Source organism: Brachypodium distachyon, chromosome 5 (assembly GCF_000005505.3).
Source record: "Brachypodium distachyon strain Bd21 chromosome 5, Brachypodium_distachyon_v3.0, whole genome shotgun sequence".
Classification (NCBI taxonomy): Eukaryota; Viridiplantae; Streptophyta; class Magnoliopsida; order Poales; family Poaceae; genus Brachypodium; species Brachypodium distachyon.
In genome coordinates, this window is record NC_016135.3 from 17,686,914 (window position 1) to 17,707,199 (window position 20,286).

General features: G+C 42.6%; 2 protein-coding genes and 1 non-coding gene across 5 annotated transcripts; 1 reads left to right on the top strand and 2 right to left on the bottom strand.

Moving 5' to 3' along the window:
- Positions 1-239: 239 nt before the first annotated feature.
- LOC100833845 (sn1-specific diacylglycerol lipase beta) lies at positions 240-11,563 on the bottom strand. 3 transcript variants are annotated; one of them, XM_010241753.3, is made up of 14 exons: positions 10,932-11,563; positions 9,491-9,629; positions 8,899-9,118; positions 8,717-8,817; positions 7,679-7,800; positions 7,508-7,599; positions 5,227-5,332; positions 4,652-4,806; positions 3,881-3,999; positions 3,364-3,494; positions 2,725-2,822; positions 2,372-2,601; positions 1,802-2,228; positions 240-725 (listed from the first exon to the last, which is right to left on the bottom strand). In XM_010241753.3, the coding sequence occupies exons 1-14, from the start codon at positions 11,433-11,435 to the stop codon at positions 638-640; spliced, it is 2,532 nt and encodes an 843-aa protein (XP_010240055.2). In that variant the 5' UTR covers positions 11,436-11,563; the 3' UTR covers positions 240-637. The 3 variants fall into 3 exon arrangements, with proteins under 3 accessions (XP_010240055.2, XP_014751578.1, XP_003580024.2); XM_014896092.2 differs by having other exon boundaries at positions 3,881-4,002; positions 10,932-11,561; XM_003579976.4 differs by having other exon boundaries at positions 2,390-2,601; positions 3,881-4,002; positions 10,932-11,558.
- A 1,301-nt stretch (positions 11,564-12,864) lies between these two features.
- Positions 12,865-12,947, bottom strand: TRNAL-UAA. Its single transcript has one exon. It is a non-coding gene; the product is annotated as a tRNA-Leu (tRNA).
- A 1,683-nt stretch (positions 12,948-14,630) lies between these two features.
- On the top strand, positions 14,631-20,026 carry LOC112269337 (U-box domain-containing protein 7-like). The gene is made up of 6 exons (XM_024455926.1): positions 14,631-15,096; positions 16,049-16,123; positions 16,548-16,733; positions 16,977-17,084; positions 17,408-18,624; positions 18,773-20,026. Exons 2-6 carry the CDS (start codon positions 16,073-16,075, stop codon positions 19,662-19,664), a joined length of 2,454 nt encoding a protein of 817 aa, XP_024311694.1. The 5' UTR covers positions 14,631-15,096; positions 16,049-16,072; the 3' UTR covers positions 19,665-20,026.
- The last annotated feature ends 260 nt before the right edge of the window (positions 20,027-20,286 follow it).

Here is a 20,286-nt window from a genome sequence, read left to right on the forward strand (position 1 = left end):
AGTAAATAAAATTATGCTTTAGTTATATAAAGTTGTCCAAATTTTGGAACCAAAATCTCAATTTCGCTCCAAGGCCACCAATTCCTGGAGACGGCCCTGATGGACTCTACCTCCGTTTCATAATTCTTGTCTCAAATTTGTCCAAAAGTGAATGTATCTATTCTTAAAGATCGTCTAGATACATGCAATATTTCGACAAGAATTATGGAACTGCCACCGACATAGTGCTGAAAAAGTGCTGGAGAACAGAACAATCTTATTGATAACTTTCATTAAGCTCTGGGTTAAGTAATCACACTTAGATTGTCACTTGTTAAGTCAGTAAAACTAGCTAACTCTGCTGTAAGAATATGTATATCATGTTAACTTGGCATGAATTGAAAAAATGGATATGAACAAGCAGGCTTCGCTGCAGAATAATGAAGCAATCCAGTATTAGCAGGGGGGGCGCACCGACGATCAATGAAAAACATTGCCAGTTGAGGATATTGTCGATATGATGTATTGCCACGTATGAAGTCAACAGATTTCCTTTCAGATAATCAGTGGGGCCATCGCCAGAGTACACAAACGTCTTCGCTGTACAGGACGATTTGCTCCTTTAGTATTAAAGCATGGGTGGACAATTTTGTCCTGGTCAGACCAAATGTTGTACAGGTGAATCAGAAATAATTGAGCTCTTTGACGTCTGGACTTCCAGAGTTCTTTGCATAGCACAACGACACCTAAAATTTCAAAAGCACATGTTGTTAACGCAACTGCATGCGAATAAATCAGTTCAAATGCATGGCAACTGAGTTTGCAACTTTAAATGCAGCCAAGAAAGGGCGAGTGTCATATAAGTAAAGCTATGCATGTCAATGGTCAACAGTTGCTAAACTTATTGCTTCTAGTCCTACAAACTTAAATTCCCCCTTTTGGCTCTTCGAAAATCAATCCAATGAGAGATAGCTTAGAAATGAAGCCTGTATCTGCCTCTCTGGTATTCAAATATAACATATTTCACATGGGAGAGCAATAACTTCATACTTTGACATGAGAGAGAATGTAATACTGGTTTGCAAAAATCAGTTTAATTTCAAATCATGGGTCCTTTTTTCATCTACTGGCTTGCTCAACCAATTTGCAATTAATGAAAGATTTGAACTAGCTTGCTCACTGCCAGTTTTCACGTGTTCAATTGGAAACGTTTTAAACACCCTTACCCACCATGTGAAATTCGCTCTCAAGCCCCGCCCCACACATAGCACATGCATGCATATCATCCTGTTCTTTCGTCCTTGCTTTGTCGAAAAAGGTTAACCCAGAAGTGCTACAATTTGGATCAACTAACATTCGCATGCTAGTGCAACTCAATGTAAAATGTCAAGCTGGACCGAGAATGGAGATGTCTGACTGAAAGAGTAATGAGACATGACAATTGGATCGCCTTTAAAAAGCCTGTGTTATTTTAAGCCATGTTCTTTTCCTGGGTAATGGGTTGTTAATGTATATACTATATCCTTCCCGAAAAATGTAGGAACATTCCTAGTACGCAGTTACAAGACATTTGTTACTCTATCATGTATGACTATATGGGGTTAATGTCTTAACTAAATTGTCTGCACTGTAAGTATTAGTTGTAGTTAGTTAAAGTAATTTGAATTATACCTTTACGGTAAATATTCCTAGTACACAGTTACAAAACACTTGCTACCGTAACAAGTGTGATTGCAAGAGGTTAACGTCTTCACTACATTGCTTGCATTGGAAGAATGTATTAGTTGTAGGGGTAGTTAGTTAAAAACAATATGAATTTTACCTCCATGGTAAGTGGTCCACAAACATGGAAGGAGAAACATCGATATCCTTGAAGTTTTCTCTTTTAGCCAAAACAGCTTTATATGGTGGTTCAGCTTCCTGGAAGTTCCAGCATTTCCAAAGAGGAAATAGGCCTCTTCTTTGCCGCACAATGTGAATGATTAAGCCTGGAAGAAACATCTCTGGAGGCTCCACTGGTATTTCCCCATAAGATGTCTGATGCTCTTCCAAGCCAGAATCTTGTCCATCAAGTGGAATTCTCCGGACATCCTGATCAATGCTTATGCTTTGATAGCTCCTGTGCTCATCTACCGATGAACTGGATCCATGGTAACCACCAAAGCCATTTTGCAAATCTTGGAGGTCTGGCTCACTATTGCATAATGCGCCCTGGTGTTGAAATCGTCTTTCATTAGTCACTGCCCTCCCTATAACAGGAAAAATAAACTCAGAAAGACAATTGTAGAAAAGCAAAGTGTGCATAACAAAATAAAAAAAGTATATAAGATTTTTTCAAGTGGTCTTCTCATATGTTAATCAAAAGAGCGAAAAGAGAAGGTAAGAGAATTTCCTTCAAAAGTGTGGCTACCTGCTAGCCTTCCGTGATTGTCAACGTATTCCTCAACAATGTCAGGAGCATTACCCTGATACTTATTCATATTTAAAATTCTGCGAGCAAGTTTTTGTATCATTGCTGTATCAGCTGGAGAGTTATCTGAAAGAGCACTTATTGCAGCAGATCGTAGCCTGAGGATTGAGTTGATTGAAAGGCGAGAAGAAAATTCATCATTGTTCACAATGCTGGGAAAGAAAAGGACACATTCAGTCACAGATCTAATTAAACTTGATAAGAGGACATCACACCAAGAATTGAAGTTCCATTGACAAAGTAAGCTACAAACAACAAACAATTTTTATTCTTACGTTGTAACAAACTGAGAACAGGCTTCAGCTATTACAAAATCCACACAAGGAAGTGGACCATACGCATACACATGCACGTCTGGATATCTGCCAAAAAGCTGGCAAACAACAAGTTAAACTTTGAAAAACTATGGGTATTGAATACTCCAAATAACGCCGCAAAAAAAAGAATACTTCAAATAACACTAATCAGCAGACACAGATAAGGAATTACAACAAGTCATGAACATAAGCAGAAAACAACACTTAGAATTACAGAACTTTATGCATATAAAACTTGTGCAATGAATAGTTCATCAGATAATATTTAGTACTCCCTCCGATCCATAATAGTGTCTTGGATTCTTATTATGGAACGAAGGGAGTAGTTGGCAGTGCCAAAGTTGTGTTAGTCACTCCAAATGTGTCAAAATGAGAGCATAATCATGAAGTGGTAGGAGGGGGGTTGGTTCTGAGAGTCAGATCTGAGTAGGATAAGGGTTCTTCATATGTCTAGAGCTCTAGACAAGGCCCAGTTTGACAACAGTGCACCATAATGCAGGTAAATAGGGAAGTCAGAAAATAAGAATGACAGAGTGAAAGAATATAATTAACAAAGAATATGTTCAAAATACCAGTGAAAGGTTCAACATGTTTTACCATCATTCCTAGGACTGTAGCAACAGCACCTCCTAAAGAATGCCCAACAAGACGAATTTTATACCCTTGACACTCACTGCCCTCCCGGAGCAGCATAGAAAGAAATCCAGGTTTTCTGGAGGGCGTGTGCTCTGAGTTTGCCATTATGGAGAGAGAGAGAGATTAGTCATTATAAATATTTTATCTTATCACATACAAATCAATCAAGTACATACATATATTGCATCTAATCTTCCAATGGTGTGTGATACTTTGCTAAAAGAAATAAAACATGATGAGCAGTACTAAATTAGCCCTGGCCATTGACGTGCTAACCACTAACAATTGGATGGCATAGTTTCGAAGATAGTGACATACTTTTTGTGGCAGCACTGTACCCAGCAGCTAATACAGTGAAATATACTGAACATGGAGTGTATAAGATTACAGGATATTAACAGAGAGTAAACGTGAGCATGACTAAACCATTTCAGATATCAGAACTTGAAATGCTGAGCATTTATGTGAAAAACCAAACCTCCTGTGCAGTCGTTGAGTTGCATGAAAAGCTCCCTAGCAGCCTCTACAATTCCACCATGTCCATAGTGTGGGAATGTAGAGATAACTCTCTCCCTCGTAGTTACAGGTAATTGGTCACTACTGAAGAAGAATGAGCATTATCAATTTATCATCCTTTTATCAGTTCTTCTACTACAAAATTATACAGTGGATCTAACTACCAGTCCAGAGCCCGCAAAGCAGCATTTGTTATGGATCTGTCATACAAGGACATTTGAATGTGTACTTTGGGGAGGAGGGGGATGTTCAAAATGTACATTCACATGAGCCTTTTGAACAAAATTTCAATGCCATGGAAATCATATTTGCCACAAGCCTGAATAATCTATTAATCCAACAATGAGTACAATATCCATTTTTTAAAAATGTGCAAAACAAACTATGCAAATTTTGGAAAGGATGATGGCTAAAATAAGCAAAACTAAAAAATGTTCAAAATACAACAAATGTAAGGGAGAGAAAGGGAGTTCAAGGATCAAAATCAACGGAAGTGAAGTTTTAGACCAAATTAAACATTTCTGAAAATTCAGGTATTATGTGCTATGGCAAGCAATCCCTGAATGTGTGTCCACGGACACTAGCCACGGCCTTAAAATGTTAAACATTAATGTTGAAATGTCAGAAAAGGAGCTCACAGCAGGTGGTTCAAACATAAACAAGTTAATTTAAGCAATATAAGTAGAAAGAGGTCATGTAAGAACTGAAGAGGTGGCTATTCATATGGGCGTACTTTATTAGTCCATCCAAATCTTCCCTAGTGAAAGAGCATTCTCTGCATAGTCCATCAGTTAGGAGATCCTCTGGTGTCTCTGTCCCACGCACCCCAATAAGAACCGTTCTTTTGTCATGGAGGACCACAACAAAGTAAGCAGCTTCACGCTTGCTCTGCGCAGATGAATGAAGAACATAAGGAGATCAGATTCTCTTCAAGATATCAACAGGTTATTTTATCTACCGTATTTTTTTAAACTGTGTCACAGTGCCTTCCTTAGAGTGAATGCATGTACAGTATTACAAGACATTCAGCACATAATGACAGACACAATGGGCCGTGCACACCAATTTCAGGTTCTCACATACTCAACTTAGTTAGATTATGTATATTAGAGTATTAGTAGAATACAGAAACTGGATACCAAGGATCAGTAAAATGAGCATAAAATGAAAGGTGTAAGCAAAGAAACCAATGCTATTCGTAAATGGTTGAAATAATTACATTATCCCACTTCACTAGACATTAATGAATACAAATGTTACTAAAAGAAATGTTTCACAGAAAAATGTTACTAATAGATGTGGTGTTACCTGACGAACACGGCCTCGAACCAGCGCTGTAGGTGCTATATCAACAAACCCAAGGAAAGCTGCAGCATGCCCTCGCCACCAATTATCACCATCAAGTGCAGGGCGCCTGAACAAAAATTGGTACCCAATAACCGTTACTCCCTTTGTCCAGGTATGTAAGGCCCGCACGGAATTTTATGCTAAACTTTGACCAAAAATTACATTATAAATTTATTGTGACACAAAAGAGATATTGTTGGATTCGTACTGAAAAACAATTTCTAATGGTATAACTTTTATATACATATCTTAAATGTTATTTGTATAATTGTTGGTCAAAGTTTGGCACAAAACCCAATAGAGGCCTTATAAACCCGGACCGAGGTGGTACTCAAGCGACGGGCCTCAGAGTGAACTTCTCCAAATCCTGTATAATTCCCATCAATGTGTCTCCTCACAGAACAGAGCTTTTGGCTGGAATCTTGGGCTGCAAAATTGGCTCCTTCCCTTTTAATTACTTGGGTCTTCCGGTGGGGACAACTAGACCTAAAATCCAGGATCTCATGCCTGTGATTGACCACATCGATCGCCGTCTTGCTGTTTGCTCGTCCTTCCTCTCTTTTGGTGGTCGGCTGCAGGTGGTTAAATCTGTGTTGTCCAGACTCCCTGCTTATACTCTAAGCATTCTCAAAGTTCAGGAGGGTTTCATTGATGCTATTGATAAAAGACGAAGGGTGGCGCTTCGGAATAATCTGAATTTACTGGCAAGTGCAAGGCCTTGGTTGCTTGGGAAAGTGTCTGTAAGCCCAGGAGGCAAGGTGGTCTGGGCATTTTGAATCTTCACCTCTATAACAAAGCTCAGCTGATGAAGTTTCTCTTTAAGTTTTTCAACAAGCATGATACTCCTTGGGTTAACCTCATTTGGAACTCTCACTATGCCTCAACGTTGCCTCGACGCACTGACATCAAAGGGTCCTTCTGGTGGAGGGATTTACTCGAGCTCCTTCCTGAATTCAAAGATATTTCTCGCTGTCTTCCGGGATGTGGCTCAACGATCTCCCTTTGGAATGATGACTGGGAAGGAGGATGCCTGAGCACAAGATTTCCTAGAATTTTCTCGTTTGCCACAGATACGAATGCACGCCTTCAGAAACTCTCCGAGGTGGCAGATCCTATGGAAATGTTCTCCCTCCCTTTGACCACTGAAGCTTTGGAGGAATTTCAGCTCATCTGGCAGCGTTTCAATTCTGTGGCAATTGATCCTGAGGACAAGGACACTTGGTTAGGCATCTGGGGAAATGGTTCCTTTAAACCCAGCCACTACTACAAGTATTGCTTCTCCGCCAGCTGTAATTCCGGGCTCTTTAGTATAATCTGGAAAAACAAATGTGTTCCCAAGCTGAAAGGTTTCTGCTGGCTACTCTCGCTGGACCGTCTGAATACCAGAGATCTTTGGACCGTAAAAACTGCTATAGGGATGGTGTGGTCTCCTGCGTGCTCTGTTCTTCAGGCTCTCGAGAAACCAGTGACCACTTGTTTTTCAGATGCAACTTTAGCACCACTTGCTGGGCCTCCATTAGTTTTGATCCCTTGCCGCAAGGATCATTCTCAAACATAATTAAAAGAGCATGTTCTTCTGTTCCTGCTAGATGTTACAAGGAGGTCTGTATCACGGCGTGCTGGTACATTTGGAAGCAAAGGAATGGGCTTATCTTCAATCAATTAGGTCCATCTAGAGCTTCTTGGTTTCAGGGGTTTAAGGAGGAACTGATTAGACAAAGTGTGCACTTCCCGGACACTTCTAGAACGGCTTTGATGGCCTGGCTTGTCTCTGTTTCTTTTGTGCCTTAAGGGCTTCTCTGTTTTCTTTGTCCTTGTTTCCCTCCCCCCCTCCCCTTTTTTTCTTTGTAAATATTTTTTGTTTTTATTAATATATATACTGTCGGAATCTTTCCTACAGTTTTCAGTAAAAAAAGAAGGAAACAACATCATAAGGTGTACTACTTTTCCATTGGAAACAAAAATAAGGGAAACACCACAAATCAACAATCATGAAGATGTGCATACGAAATGAATTTTAGATTGAAAGCACAAGTACATAACAAGATTTTTGGACATCAGATCAATGATTATTAAAAAGAAGAATACTCAAATCTAGGTCAAACACTAAGTCATTTCCACCTTCAAATCAAGGCTGTCAGCTGAACTGGCCTAAAATAAGATCACCAAGTATCACTAAGTAATAACAGAAAACAAGGGCGGTTTGAGAATGAACATAAAACTGAGAAGACTTAGTAAATACCTTCTGCGAGCCCATGGAGTTAAAACGCCCTGTCTATAAACCCATGCACAGGGAAACAAAATGGGATTTCTTCCGACATCAAGAAGTGGCCCCTGCAATAAGACCTTGTTCCATGCAATCACACAACCCATGCAGGCATGAGAAATATATCACAATCAGATAGTATCTAACCGTGTAACATGCTTCTGCAAATGGATGGAGAATAACAGCTTCTTGCATGAGCATATGAGGTGCCTCCACGAGGTCAGTTTGCAAATCAGGCAAATTCCCATGCTTCTGCAATAGAGCAAGCCCTATAATACATACCATAGAAGAGATCTTCATTGTGCTGTTAGTACACAAATAATAACAAAAGTACGGTTCCACAAAAAAAAACAGTTTCGACAGCTGATGATTTTGATATAATTATAGAATTGTAGATTGTTCTGCTGATACGGAGCACATTATACAATGGGTAAAGTTATACGGATAGGTAGATCTATAACGGGCTTTTCCTTGTTGGTGGTGGTGAAGTGACTCATCTACTGACCACAGAATATAATACTAGGAGTAAATCCCTGTCTTTTGGACTTAGCAGGTAGGGAGCTGTGCAACCTAACCAGTGCTAGAAGACAACTAGTGGAATTAGAAGGCAAGGGAAAAGGGAGACCATGGAACTACAACACGAGCAGCATTTTGCTTCCGGTATTTATTTCGAAATCTTACGGGTTTTGATTTTCTATCAAGTATGCTCTCAAAAAAATCTTATCAAGTAAATTGCATCAAGCCCACGTGTACAAACAACACAAATTGCTGGCATATTTAAATATATGCAATCACGATAGTAAATCATTCATGTACTCTAAATTTGTGCAACCAACTCACCAGCATCTGAAAAAAAGCCTTATATTTGATTGGTTGAGCAAGCTAGAGTTACTTACAAGATACATTTTCCCCTCCGGCTTACAGGGTCAAGGGATAGGAAATGTAAATATTTAAGCTCTTCTTGCTTTTATACAGAAGTCATCTTTCAAGGTAGAAGTGGACAGGACACTGGACAGGTTGCAAAAACTTGAAATACATACTACAAACAGGTGATTACTAAATGTGAGGCATTTGGTATGGTACAAGTGAATTCTGTATTGGTGATAAAGTACTAGAAAAGCTAGTGAAAATTCAAATAGGCCACTAAACATATTTGATATTAAATCACTTAAAAACAAAGCTAACCTGCTATCAGTTCCAAATGGCCTGTTCCAGAAGCACGATATGCAACCAAATCACCCAGAAGTCTTGCCACTGAATAGACCTCGTCTTCTTCCAATACAGTTCTAAATCAGTACATAAGATGAACGTAAATAGCCTAGTAAAATACAACTGTTGTAGTGTCAAATGACCGGATGTGAACTTACAGATACTTCGCACGCCCTAGGCAGCATAAAGCTTCACGAATTCCATGATCAAACACTTCCCTGTAATGAGCTTTCCATGCCATATCATGTGTTGCATAGAACGATCGCCATCTCAATATATCAGAACCCGTGAAGCACTGAACGATGACCACAACCCAGGAAAGGATAAGAAACAGAGCAATTATTGCTCGCTTTGAGATCCGGTCATTTTCATCCTGTCCTAGATTAAAAGTAAGACAAACTAATTATGGGAGCAGAAGATACACATATGGAATAGATATAAAATCAAATAATACATATTCAAGTAGACGCTGAACAAAACATGATGACCCCTCAAAATGTATTTGCTTTCCTATTATTCTAGTATATTCACAAAGGTGAAAACGGCAATACATAAGAGTAATTAGCGCTCTCTTTGTACCATTTAAACATAAAATTTCATATGGAAAATCAAGAAAAATATTCTCAATAAATGTTTTGTGTGAATGAAGTTTACTTCACAGTGAGCTTCAGCAAACAAAGGTTAAAGGGGTTAGGTTCAAAGCTACAATATACAACTGATAACTGTTAGTATTAACCAACTCAAACATACCAAAGAAACAGGATGTGGATCTTCTTTCATTTGGAAGATCTCTCACAATGACAAACATGAGATAAATTGCCCCAACAAGCTGCAATGCACCAACAGCCATACCCAATCTAGTCCACCACAACCAGCATTTATACCTCACCTGTACAGTAAAATAAAAGTAGCAACACGATAAATCAGTGGAAAGTAAACTGTACTCAGATCTAACTTAAGTTAAACAACCCCATTTTAACAAATGTGCATATCCCATCATTGACTGTGAATACTTGTTTTGGTTTCGATTCCTTTAGCACTCCCTTTTTGTCCCTTCATCTCTGTCCTATTATCTCAGGCAGAATGTAAACATGAATAACTGAATATAAATTTGCTTCAAAGGTCCACCGACGTGTCTCAACAGGGAATGCTCAATGTGCTAGCATTGCTCTTTAAGGTTTTGGTGGAAAACATTGTTAACATGCAACTCTTACATAAGATATAGACAAATGACGTTACAAAGTACCGCTTGTACAAAGTACTGATCCTAATTATGAGAACAGAACGAGAGCATTAGTGCTCACGGTTGTCTTAATAAAAATGCCACAGGTGCTACAGCCTGTTGGTCAAGGTTTTTAAACCTTAACTAGAAAGGCGAGTACCTCCAGCTCAATAAAGCAATAGAACCAACTCGACGCAAATGCTAGAAATCCTATTAGATCTCAGGTTTTGGGGCAACCTCAGTTGCCAATCAAATGTAATGATGTGCATCAGTAATAAGCAGGAATCCAAAAATCGGTTCATTCTGACTGACAGGACAAATGAATCTAAATAAGAAGTGTACAGTGCATATGATTATTTCTAAATGATCGTGTCATGATTGAGCAAATCACATTCAACTTACAAGCTCCTAACGGGATCGTACCACATAAGAATATATGCATCGTACGCGTGCATCATTCATGTGTGTTCAACTAAAAGGTTGGGACCACAATCCTCAATTATACTTTATGATTTCTCAAGAACATTTTCCAGCTTGGCAGTGCTATCAAACTTGTGCATCAAGTTAAGCTCTTAACTTAAAGTATCCACAATACCTAATCATTGACTGGATTTCATCACTAGGAGAATACCAGACTGCAAGCTCAACTAAAGTCACAGCATTGTAGCAGCACTGGCAGCCGATATCTTCCATCAATTACACCAGCAAATGCAATCGCATCAAAACCATCTACGATTAAGCTAGTTCCTAGCAACGACCAAAGCAACTCAACACCAGGTCAAATTACCCTGAATCTTTTTTTTTTGCGAGGAACCCTGAATCTTAACCACTCTCAGATGCACAATGAATCTCATGGGTTTGTGCTGAAACCAGTCGAATCTAAGCTAAAATTCTATCGTACCCGAATCCAACCCCCAAATGCACCCACCAGAAGTGATCTACCAAACTAGCAACCAGAGAAGTTCTGACCCTGATCTCGTGGCGAGCTACGACGTCCTCGGCGACGGAGGCGGCCCCCTCGTCGAGGTGGCGGCGAGCAATGGCATCCGCCGTGGCGTGCTGGGCTCTCGCGGTGCCCAGCATGGCGAGCACCCTGACCCCGGCCATGGCGGGTACGGAGGCGAGCGCGAGCCCGCTACCACAGCCTGGCGGGAGCACGGCGTCGATGAGGTATAGCCCGAGCAGCAGCACCGCGAAATTGAGGCCGCCCACGAGGAACGAGACAACCCGCACCATGCCGACCCGGAAGGAGGTGGCCCCGCCGGCCGACACCGACGCGGCCGCGGCCGTCGAGGCCACGGACTGGCCGGCGCCGGCCATAGCGGGCCTCCGTCGGTCGACCGGCGACGGCGGTGGCGACGAGGGCGCGCGGCGGCGGGGAAGGAGGAGGAGGCGGCGGATTGGGAGGAGGAGCTGGGCGGGAGGGGTTGTGGTGGGCCCGCGGCAGGGGAGGAGGGGCTTTCTAGACATCATCCGGCCGCTGCGGCCATGGAAAGCGGGGGGCGCGGGTGGTTGGGGACGGGTACGGAAATAGAAAACTGGGAGGAGGGAGTCCGCCTGCTAAATTGTTCCGGGGGCGTTTCCGAGGTCGTCCAGCTGAGCAGAGCTGAGGATGATTGCTGAATGCTGACTGGCAGTTGCTTTAAAATTTCGTTTCTGCGTTCTATAGCTGTCTGCCATTTGGATTCGGTACCAGGAGTAGATCATAGGCTAATGTTCGGCGAGCGGGACCACGAATCGTCCATTCGAAGCAACTATTTTCATTTTGTGTTTAAATAAGTGTACTTATTAAGTATATTTGACTTAGAACAAAAGGTAGAAGTATACTTATATGAGTACGGAGGGAATAGATCAACCTTGCAAAATCTGTAGCGAGTTTGCTGCAGATCAACAGAACCGCGGATCTAGGATTATCACAATATAATTGTGTTGTGCAGATATTTAAGATACAAAACATAGGTTTAAATTTTCTTAAAATTACAAATTAGCTTAAAATTGCTCTCATTAAATTGAGCAAAATTTTGGAATCCGAAACATAAAAGTTCTAAAATTGGAGACATAAATAATTCGGCTTTCATCAAAATCACTGAACTTTTAAGTCGTGATAGTGTCCACTACTTGAACCATCAAGGTGAGTCCATGAGATAGATGTCAAAGAGTTATTGGAGCAATTGACAGACTCGTATGACGTTATCGACGGTCTACCAATAGAAAGGTATTTGAACTATTGAGACATACGAGATGTAAAATCTTTTTTTAACTTTCGTTCTCTAGTGGGCTTGGGCAATGACCTCCCAAATTGGCTTGACAGTGAAAACATTCGGATAATACCGCATCCAACCTCACGAGTCATGAAGACAAGCATGTCTTCTATCAGTGGTGGTCAGAGGTTAGGAGATGCTTAACATGCATGCTCCTGTTATTGTTCAGTCTAGCACTCTAGCACGGTGCGCAAAAAGAGTCCACCCATTGACAGTACACAACATTTCAACTTTGACACCATGGAAAATACCATTAGAACTGGCTCGTGGCTTCACATATTGCGTTCCTCTTTCATGGCTTCAACCACCGTCCACCGGTTCAAATCCTTGCTCGACTCGTGGCTCTTTATAACCAAAATTTTCTTCCTTTTAGTCACCACAAGTTACCGAATTATGGAACATATTCAACTGCAACATCTACAAGGGTTAAGTTCGAAAAATTAGTACGAATTTATACTAACCTTGTTAAATTCACGATAAATATAAATTTGTCCTAAATTCATGACACTTATTATTATTATGAATCTAAGGAAGTATATCATATCAATAGCAGAGATAATCAGTCGGTCGAAGAGTTGAACCGTACCAGTAGCCAACCAAGACGAGCAATCGTGTAAAGAAATATTGGTGGCAAAATATAATGCTGGCTGTGGGGTTCGAACCCACGCGCACTTCTGTGCAGAAGATCTTAAGTCTTCCCCCTTAACCACTCGGGCAAACCAGCACTGACTACCCAAAACACTTCCTGAACGTATTTGATTTAGGTTGGTGATGCCGTGGAGCCGTTCTTCCTGACTCCTGAATTCACGTTCAAAGTATCTCAGTCAAAGTATTACCGCTACTATTTGTTTACCGTCGTAGATTTAGCAGGTAACACTTTCTTGGCCGTCTCATGGATTATGACTATGTCATTTTGTCAGCATTATTAGAACTGGAGAAGAAACTTGTGACCACTTTTCTTATGGCTTTCTATTGTTTTTCGAACAATCTACAGATTTATAGAGAATTTCTTGTCCTTAAGTCGTTAATTCTAAAGTTGTTTCCTCATATACCCCTTCCGCTCTTAAATGTAAAAAGTCCTAACTTTGTCCAAAATGAAACTTCTAAAATTTTGACATGCTTTATCGAAAATCTAGGAACATATATGACTGTCAATTAGTTTTATGTGATCCATCATGATATAAACTCAACAAGCGGCGTAATTTGTAGGTGACAAACCACTGCCACCATTTGAAAATTTTTATAGAAGGAAATGACAGGCTACTTTAGAAAAGTGAGTTGCTCAAATCAATTCTAGGAGGACTTGATAGTACCCCATGTTCAGGGCTCCCCCCCTTCCCTTGAAATCTGAGTCAAATTGTCGGAAGATCTAAGTCAATATTTTTGGCCGTTGGATCTAAACCTGACCGCTCACGCTTCTTCGCCCTCCCTCTATCTAACCGGTTGTCTCCCCAACACGTGGTCAGCGCCGCTATCAATTTGCCTCCCCTCCCCTCCCCGCCCTAGCCATCCCCACTGTACATAGTGAGTAAAGCATCACATATTTTCCACTAGTTCAGATGTGCGCAGTGTAAGGTGAAACTCGGTATGAAAGATTGAAATGGAAGAAATTAAGTATGCAAGGGATTTAATCTCATTCCGCCGCATAAATCAAACTTCCTCTGGCACGGCAAGAAATACAACATTAAAACCGAATTTTCTGCAATGGGCGAAAGCCTGACGGAGCAATACCGCGTGGAGGTGGAAGGCCTACGGGTCGTCAGCTTCTTTTCTCAGAGAAGAAACAATGACGGTATCTGAGGAATAAGCATCGGCTAGCTCTGTGCCAGCAGCCGTGGTAAGACAGGAGATGCAAGTGTTATCCGAAATGACTGGACGTAAAGCGTCTGTGGGTGGCAAGTCCGCCGTGAAATCCGAGGGCTCAACCCTGGACAGGCGGTGCTTGAGAATTGAGAAGATGAAACGTCTAATGGATGGAGGGAGAGGCGGACCTGGAATAGGTGGGCGAGCTCGGCGACCTTGAAGGTGGAGGCAGCGAAGAAGACCTACGCCATGAAGGAGACGACGGACGGAGTCCGACGTGCGCGCAACCGTACTCGTCGATGCAGAAGCACGCCGACTTGGGGTGCTCGCGGACACGGCCACTAGACAGGTACTCAGCTCCAGCACGAGGGTCTCGTGGTCGTGGCCGACCTCCACCTCCTCCCGAGAAGCTTCCGGAAGTAGTGTTCCACCAGATCGCCGTCCTCCGCGCCGTAGCCGGAACCGGCAGCGCCGTGCGCGAAATAGGCGCACAGGAAGAATCCACGCGTCAAGGTTTGAGCCGGTAGAAAACCAAAATTATTGAATCCAAACCAAACCGTTTTCCCTTTGAAACCAAACCAAACCAATCCATTAGCAACGTCAACCCATTACGGTACCAGGGTGCTACTGGCTGCTCTCTCGCTCGCCCCCAGGAACACGCGCGGACCACGGCACCACGCCGGGCGCAGCCGCAACTCCGCGGTGCTGCTTTCTCTCGCCAACCAAACGCCCTCCGCCCTCGGTTAGCTGGGCGAGAGAGAACGGGGGGCGCTCCCCTAAATTTGTCCTCCCGGGCACGAGGTTCTCGGAGCCCAGCGAGGATGATAACCTCCCCCGTCCCCGCGGGACGCACCCGTAGGGCGCTGCTATTCGCGGTTCAACGGCAACCCATTTTTCTTCTCCTCGTGTTCTCTTCCACCCCATCTCCCCGTCAGCCCGTCTCGCTCCAAGTTAGGCGCATCTCTAACAAGGGTGGGCGAGGGGAAAAGCCTGAAGACAGAGCAATCGAAGAAGTTGCCGAGCCATGGGGAAGCTCGAGGCTTGCTCCTTTGTCACCTTGTCTCCGTCAGGTATGAATGGTTTCGTTGGAATTGGACAGTTTCGGAGTTATATTGATGGTTTCATGCTACCAATTTGGAGGAGTAATGTTGCATATTTTGCAACTTGTGCATACGTTTGTGGTTCATCGTCTTCAATGTGCTTGATGGTGTGTAGTCAATGCAGACCATCCTGCCTGCCATGTCAAAATCGGGCATGTTGGATGATTTGCCAAATGCTGCATATAAAATGTTTAGCTAGATCGTCAAAATTAACTGTTTCACACACACGTGACATAGAAATGCATGGAGTTTCCTTGTAATCATTCAGAATCTAGCTTATCTCTGCCTACTTCTGCTACACAAACAACTTGTATCCAAGCTTAGCTCTTTTGTAGACGAAGTGCACCATTTTATTATTGCTCCATTTATTTCCTGGCAGAACTGGCAAATTTCCTTTTGTAGACAAAAGGCATCCTGCCCAGCGTGTAAACATAACAAGTTTACCAGGGAATAATCCCAGCTTACACTGTCGTTATCAATGATATTAACTGTGGACATTGGACATCTTTTTTGGTGCCAATTGTGTGAATCAGAAGACTATTTGGTTCTTCTTCTCATTGTGCAAAAAAATGTCCTCACAAATCATTTTTGTGCTAAATTGCTCGCATATTTTTATTGTCAGGTTATGTTATTAATGCCATTTATATAAAATATAGTCATCTTCATTTTGTATCCCTTCTTTTTTTTTGTAGAAATTGATATTTATACTACTAAAAGTTTGTAATTTATTTAATGGCACTCGTGTTGCTCTACGAAAAGGTTGCTTTCATAACCATTTTGCACTCATGGTGAGGGATCTGAGCTTGTTGTTAAATGTTGACCAATGCAGTCCATTTTTGTAAACATGGAAAACAGTTCTATTGATTATATCTCACATATTTTAGCTGAGGACTAAGGTCAATACATGTTATTCTCTTTGCAGATGAAATTTGACTAAGAGGGCACCATGGAGAGAGCTGAGGTCGATGTGGACTTTACTGTTCCTGACAATTGGAAGGTAATCCAGTTAATCCCCTCATTCATCCGAAAGCTACTAATTCTGTGTTGTTTGTACGATTGGAATTGTGCTGTTCTTTGTGGCTGTTTTTAGATACAGGGACAAACATTGAACACAGCTGCCTAGCCTTTGATGCTTATGTACATATGTATATAATCACCTGTGCTTTAGAGAATAAATCGCATTCAAATAAATACCACCACTGGTTCAACTGTATTGTATATGATAAGTATCTCTTCCGTGAAAATATTTCAATATCACCAAACAGTAAGCTGGCACACTGTGATAAAGAGTACAGTTTCTTTCATTTCTTTTCTTGTCTTTGACTCTGTCATCAGAATTAGTAATTTTGCTTATTCAATAATATGACATACAGTACTAAATTTTAGATTTATTTGGGATTGTTCTTTGCCTATTTGTGCAGCTGCATGGAGAACTATGTAAGAAACTTTACAAGATAGTTCATGAAGTTTCAAATGCCATCCCTGCCCTTGAGAGTACAAGACCTGGAAGTAGTTCCGGACTGCTGGCATTGAGTTCCTTGCGCATAGCCGTCGATAAGGCCAAGAATCTACTTCAGTATTGCTCAGAGTGTAGCAAACTTTACTTGGTATGCAATTTTCATATACGTGAACATGCTTGCTATTTCCATGTTCGCTAAGTATCAGCCTATACATGAAAGGATGATTCTGGCACTACCAGTCTACCATGTTGTTGTTGGTAGTTGGATAATTTCACAGCTTTCATCAAACATGCTTTATGTGTTTCGTAATTTAGAACGAGTATTCTCATATTTCTGTTTCTCGTTACAGTAGTGCAATGTTTTGTACTGAACATGCTTACTGTATTGCAGGCTCTTTCAGCAGAATGTGCCCTTTCTAAATTTGAGAAAGCAAGAGATGCTCTTCTAGAGAGTCTTCACCAGCTGGAAGAAACACTTCCAGAAGCAATTGATTCTCAGGTTTTCACTGGTCTTGAACAAACATACTTTTGTTGTCGTCTCTTTTATTGAAGCATAACCTAGAATTTCTAATACACATTCTAATCTAATGGATCTTAATGGGGCAATTTTATCGTAAGAAAGAAATTATTGTTTTAGCTCAGTATTGATCCCTCTTCACTATCTTTCTTTTTGAAAGAGGGCCCCTCTTCACTATATTGATGTAGTCACATTGATAAATGGGTTAGCGTTAGCCATTAATAACTGTTGTCTTATGATTTAATTTAGAAATTGTTTTTGGATGGCTATTCCTCAGATAATTAGTTGTTGCCGGAAACTTTCAGATCCCAGAGATTGCAAATGAGCTGGAGAACTCAGTTTTTGCTTTGGATCAGGCTGAAAAGCAAGCTGGTGACCAAGTGAAACAAATAATTCAGAATGAGAAGAAATCTAATGGGTTCCTTGATGACAATGAACTTGATTTTTTTAAGCAAACTGCTTTTAAAGTCGGCATTACATCATCCGCAACGGCTCTTACTGAGAGAAGGGCGCTTAGAAGGGTTCTTGAGAGAGCCCATGCAGAAGAAGACACGAAGAAAGAATCAATAGCATCCTATCTGCTGCATCTCATGAGGAAATACTCAAATCATTTTAAGAGTGAAACAATAGAGTCCATCAACTCCCAGTGCTCAAGTCCTTCATGCTCCTTCAGTTCAATATCAAGCTCGATTGATCTCCTTGGAAATGTCCCTGCTCTGGAGAAGCTCCTACCTAGATCTGGCTCCTTTAATTTCAAACAGATTAAAGGTCTATCGGCGAGCATGCCATTGCCACCTGAGGAACTAAGGTGTCCAATCTCCCTGCAGCTCATGTATGACCCTGTTGTCATCGCCTCAGGTCAGACGTACGAGCGAGCTTGCATTGAGAAATGGTTTAGCAGCGGTAACACAACGTGCCCCAAAACTCGGAAACAGCTGTCCCAGCTCTGCATGACACCAAATTACTGCATCAAGGGCCTGATAGCATCTTGGTGTGAACAGAACAGGGTTCCAGTTCCATCTGCACCGCCGGAATCTCCAAAGCTCAAATATTTGCGGATAGCGTCTCTCAAAAGTAGCAAATGCCTGGTGACCAATGGTGTCAGCACCATTTTGTTTGAAGAAACTGGTGGAAAAGACGATGTCAAGTTGAACCCTGATGATGCTTTCGAGAAGTGCTCTAGTCACAACTCCAGAGAGGCGGCATCTGAGATATGCGAAGAGGAAGAAATGTTCAAGGAGAATTGCTCTCATCAGAACACCGGGGAGGCTGCGCCCGAGAGATGTGAACGTTGGCTACGCGTGCTGAACAAGAGTGGCGAGTGTATCGATGAGCAGCGTGAGGTGGTCGAGCAGATCAGGTTCCTGTTGAAGGATGATGATGAACTCAGGAACTATGTGGGTGCTAATGGTATTACAGAGCCACTGACCTACTTCCTGAAGATGGCTGTCGAAAGAGAAGACGTGCAATCTCAGGAGGTTGGAACAATGGCTCTTTTCAATCTCGCTGTCAGCAATAACAGGTAAATATGGTTCATGACTTCTTTTTCCTCCCTCTAAACATAATGTCAGAGGAAGAGCCCTTGCCCTCATCATCTCAGAAGCAAGAATAGGTAGATGATTAAATCAGACAGTTGGCCTGATCATTTCACCTCTGTATTTGCCTTCCAGGAACAAGCAGCAGCTCCTCTCAGCTGGAGTCATACCCCTGATGGAGCAGATGATACAGAAACTGGAGACCTGCGAGGCTGCCGTGGCGATGTACCTCAACCTCTCTTGCCTGGAGGAGGCACAGGCGATCATCGGCGCAAGCGAAGCCATCCCTTTCCTGATCAAGAGCCTGCGAGAAGAAGGCGCCCGGAGCGACACCTGCCGCATGGACGCCCTCCTCACGCTGTACAACCTGTCCCTGCACGCGCCCAACATCTCGCCCCTCCTCTCCTCAGGCGTCATCCATAGCATCCACGCCGTCCTGACGCCGTCCTCCTCGTGGACGGACAAGGCCCTCACCGTCCTGATCAACCTCGCGATGACGTGGGCCGGGAAGAAGGAGATCGCTGCCAACCCGTCCATTGTGGGCGACATTGTGCTCATCCTCGACAACGGCGAGGCCGCCGAGCAGGAGAAGGCCGTGTCGTGCCTGTGGATCATCTGCAGTGGTGACGAAGGGTGCAGCCAGACGGTGCTCCAGGAAGGCGTGATCCCGGCGCTGGTGTCCCTGACGGCCAACGGCACGGGCAGGGCCAAGGATAAGGCGCAGAAGCTGCTGAGGCTGTTCAGGGAGCAGCGGCAGCGGGAGCTGGAGCAGCCGCGGGTGGAGCTCCACGAAGTGGCGTCCCAGGCGGTCGCGGAGCAGAAGCTGCAACAGCAGCAAGAGGAAGAGGAGGAGCAGGAGGAGGTGGCGGCGCTAGCCGTGAAGAACGCGGCTGGCGAGCAGAGCGACAGCGGCGGCAAGAGGCCGCCGCGGCTGAGCAGGTCGCGGTCCAAGAGGTTCGCCAGGGCCTTCACTTGCCTTCTCAAGAAGTGGACATTGCAAAAGGGTGGTGACAGTTGTAAACTGTAAACATATGACCCGATCACATTTATGATCACAGAATGGATCCATCAGATATATATTGCATACCACAAGCTTCACGTCACAGACCTGCGATCCATTGATACAGCAGAAAGCAAAGCTTCATCGACACAACATCACAGATTGCAATTCATTGATGTGTTTGATCCGGGCATCTCTTGTCAGAAAGTTGAGCGTCAGGCTAATAGTGTGGCTCATGTTAGTGCGTTGAGTGGGGATGTGTTAAGCGACTCTGTGTCGTCCTGCATGATGAGCATTGAGTCTTGATTGTACTCGTATTGCCTGTAAGTAATATAATTCCCACTTTAAAAAAAATTGCAATTCATTGAGAACAAAAGGCTTCATGGATACAACAGCACAGGCTGCAATTCATTGATACAACAAAAAGCTTCAAATTTAAAGCTTCATTGATATAACAGCACAGGCTGCAATTTACAAAAAGCTTCAAATTCTGTAGAAGAATGTATTCCGTACTTGAGAAGAAAAATCAAGGAAGTATCTGACTCTAAAGCATTCCTTGCCATCTTCATTGCTTAATTTGAGCTGTGGACTGTGCACGTCAACGGTCAACTAGAGAATTGCCGTTTTTCTACGAAGACGGAACCAGGCG

Coding starts and splice junctions, on each gene's coding strand:
- LOC100833845 (XM_014896092.2), bottom strand. CDS start 11,435: ATGATGTCTAGAAAGCCCCTCCTCCCCTGCCGCGGGCCCACCACAACC. Junction 9,630..10,931: donor TAGCTCGCCACGAGATCAGG/GTCAGAACTTCT, acceptor TTTACTGTACAG/GTGAGGTATAAATGCTGGTT. Junction 4,003..4,651: donor GATTTGGATGGACTAATAAA/GTACGCCCATAT, acceptor ATTCTTCTTCAG/TAGTGACCAATTACCTGTAA.
- LOC112269337 (XM_024455926.1), top strand. CDS start 16,073: ATGGAGAGAGCTGAGGTCGATGTGGACTTTACTGTTCCTGACAATTGG. Junction 16,124..16,547: donor CTGTTCCTGACAATTGGAAG/GTAATCCAGTTA, acceptor CTATTTGTGCAG/CTGCATGGAGAACTATGTAA. Junction 16,734..16,976: donor AGTGTAGCAAACTTTACTTG/GTATGCAATTTT, acceptor ACTGTATTGCAG/GCTCTTTCAGCAGAATGTGC.